The sequence below is a fragment of the Propithecus coquereli genome, unplaced genomic scaffold (genome assembly GCF_000956105.1).
Source record: "Propithecus coquereli isolate 6110/MARCELLA unplaced genomic scaffold, Pcoq_1.0 Scaffold73, whole genome shotgun sequence".
Taxonomy (NCBI): domain Eukaryota; kingdom Metazoa; phylum Chordata; class Mammalia; order Primates; family Indriidae; genus Propithecus; species Propithecus coquereli.
Genome location: NW_012153396.1, coordinates 3,672,186 through 3,673,885, shown reverse-complemented (window position 1 = coordinate 3,673,885; position 1,700 = coordinate 3,672,186). Strand labels below are relative to the sequence as shown.

At 39.3% G+C, this 1,700-nt stretch overlaps 1 protein-coding gene across 4 annotated transcripts in view; it reads right to left on the bottom strand.

Moving 5' to 3' along the window:
• GBF1 (golgi brefeldin A resistant guanine nucleotide exchange factor 1) overlaps nt 1–1,700 on the bottom strand; it is a 122,487-nt gene that overhangs the window by 32,018 nt on the left and 88,769 nt on the right. For all 4 annotated transcript variants that reach the window (XM_012661694.1, XM_012661695.1, XM_012661696.1 and 1 more), the window contains exon 4: nt 454–585. In XM_012661694.1, coding sequence (XP_012517148.1) covers nt 454–585 — 132 coding nt within the window. The remainder of the gene's footprint in view (nt 1–453; nt 586–1,700) is intronic.

Below are 1,700 nucleotides of genomic sequence, written 5' to 3'. Positions count from 1 at the left end.
GGGGTCTTGCTCTTGCTCAGGCTAGTCTCAAACTCCTAGCCTCAAGAGATCCTCCCATCTCGGCTTCCCAAAATGCTAGGATTACAGGTGTGAGCCATTGCACCTGGCCTTATTGTTTGTCTTCTTATAATAAATATAAATTATATTTGAAAAAATAACTTTAAAAATAAACCAAACCAAAACTCCAAGGGCACTATACCCTTAACTCCCTCCAATGCATAGTTAGAGAAACCAAAGTCCCAGGAAAACCTCCTCTCCCGCCTTCCCCAACCTGCACAACCTCAGTCAACTAGAATGATGAGTAACCAATAACAATCCTATTTCTCTTCTGCAAGAAAAGAGATGGCTGGGAAAATTTTCCCAGTATCACCAGCTCATTGTCTAAGGCCTGTGAACCCCAGGAGAGTCAGGAAATGAAGTGCTGTAGTTATCCAACAAAGCCTGAGATCTTACCTATGAGTGCATAGGACAGGAACTTGTTGACAGAGGTGAGTGCCAGTCCAGTGATAGGGCCAGTGGTATCTTCAGAGCGAATCACTTCCAGAAACGGCCGAAGGAATACATTTGGCTCAATTTCTGAGAGTTCTGCAAGAAAAGAAACAGAAATGAAGAGATACCATTTAATGAAAAGCTAAACCCTGTAAAGAGGCCCTTCTTGTTTGTGCGACAAAGCTAGAAGTCTTCGTTGCTGGGTCAATCTTCTTCCCTCTGGAGTACCTAGAATCAAATCCCAGACACTGTGCCATTTTATGTGTAAAATTTTCAGTATGTAGCTCTAAAAGGTTAGGAATCTTAAAAAAAAACAAAGCACAATTATCATTATCATGCTTAAAAAGTTAATAAAATGATTAAAATGGTAAATTTTGGGCTGGTCCAAATGCAGTGGTGTTTACAACTGATTGATCACAACCAGTTACAGATTCCTTTGTTCCTTCTCCACTCCCACTGCTTTACTTGGCTAGCCTAAGAAAAAAATAAAAATAAAAAATGGTAAATTTTGTTATGTATATTTTATCACAATTTTTAAAAATTTAACAATTCTTTAATATCATCAAATATTGTGAGTTAATTTTCCATGTCCATTTCACCCCCCTCCCAGTGATATACAACAGATAAACCTTATCTTGGGTACAGCCAGTGTGATCCTTAGATCCCTGGGTGGGCTCCTGTCTTTATGTCCTTTCCTGTTATGGTCAAGGTCACTTCTCTTAGAGAAAGAGTACAGCACATCCCAGGAGGGGGAGAGGAAACCTTGAGGTTTATAGTTCCTTGCTGAAAAATAAGTCTAAAAAGAACAAAAGGCTGGGCAGTCTCTTAGTCATGGAGGCAGTCTAATCTTGGAAGGTACTAACCACTTTCCAGCCTCTTTCCTGCCTAGAGTAAGCAGAGAGTTTAACTACCCTGAGATCAAGGGGCAATTCATAATCTTTATTTACAAATGAGAAAAATAAGGCTCAGATAAGATACACGATTGGCACCAAATTACAACAACTAATAAGCAGAGCTGGGATTTGAAACCAGTCTATATGGTTCCAAAACTTGTAAAACTCCTACATTTATTCTACCTAATTACCAGCACATACTCCTAAATATAGATATATTTTTTAAATTTTTATTTCAGCATGTTATGGGGGTACAGATGATTAGGTTACGTATGATGCCCTTACCCTCCCTCCCCCCTAAGTCCGAGCTTCAAGTGT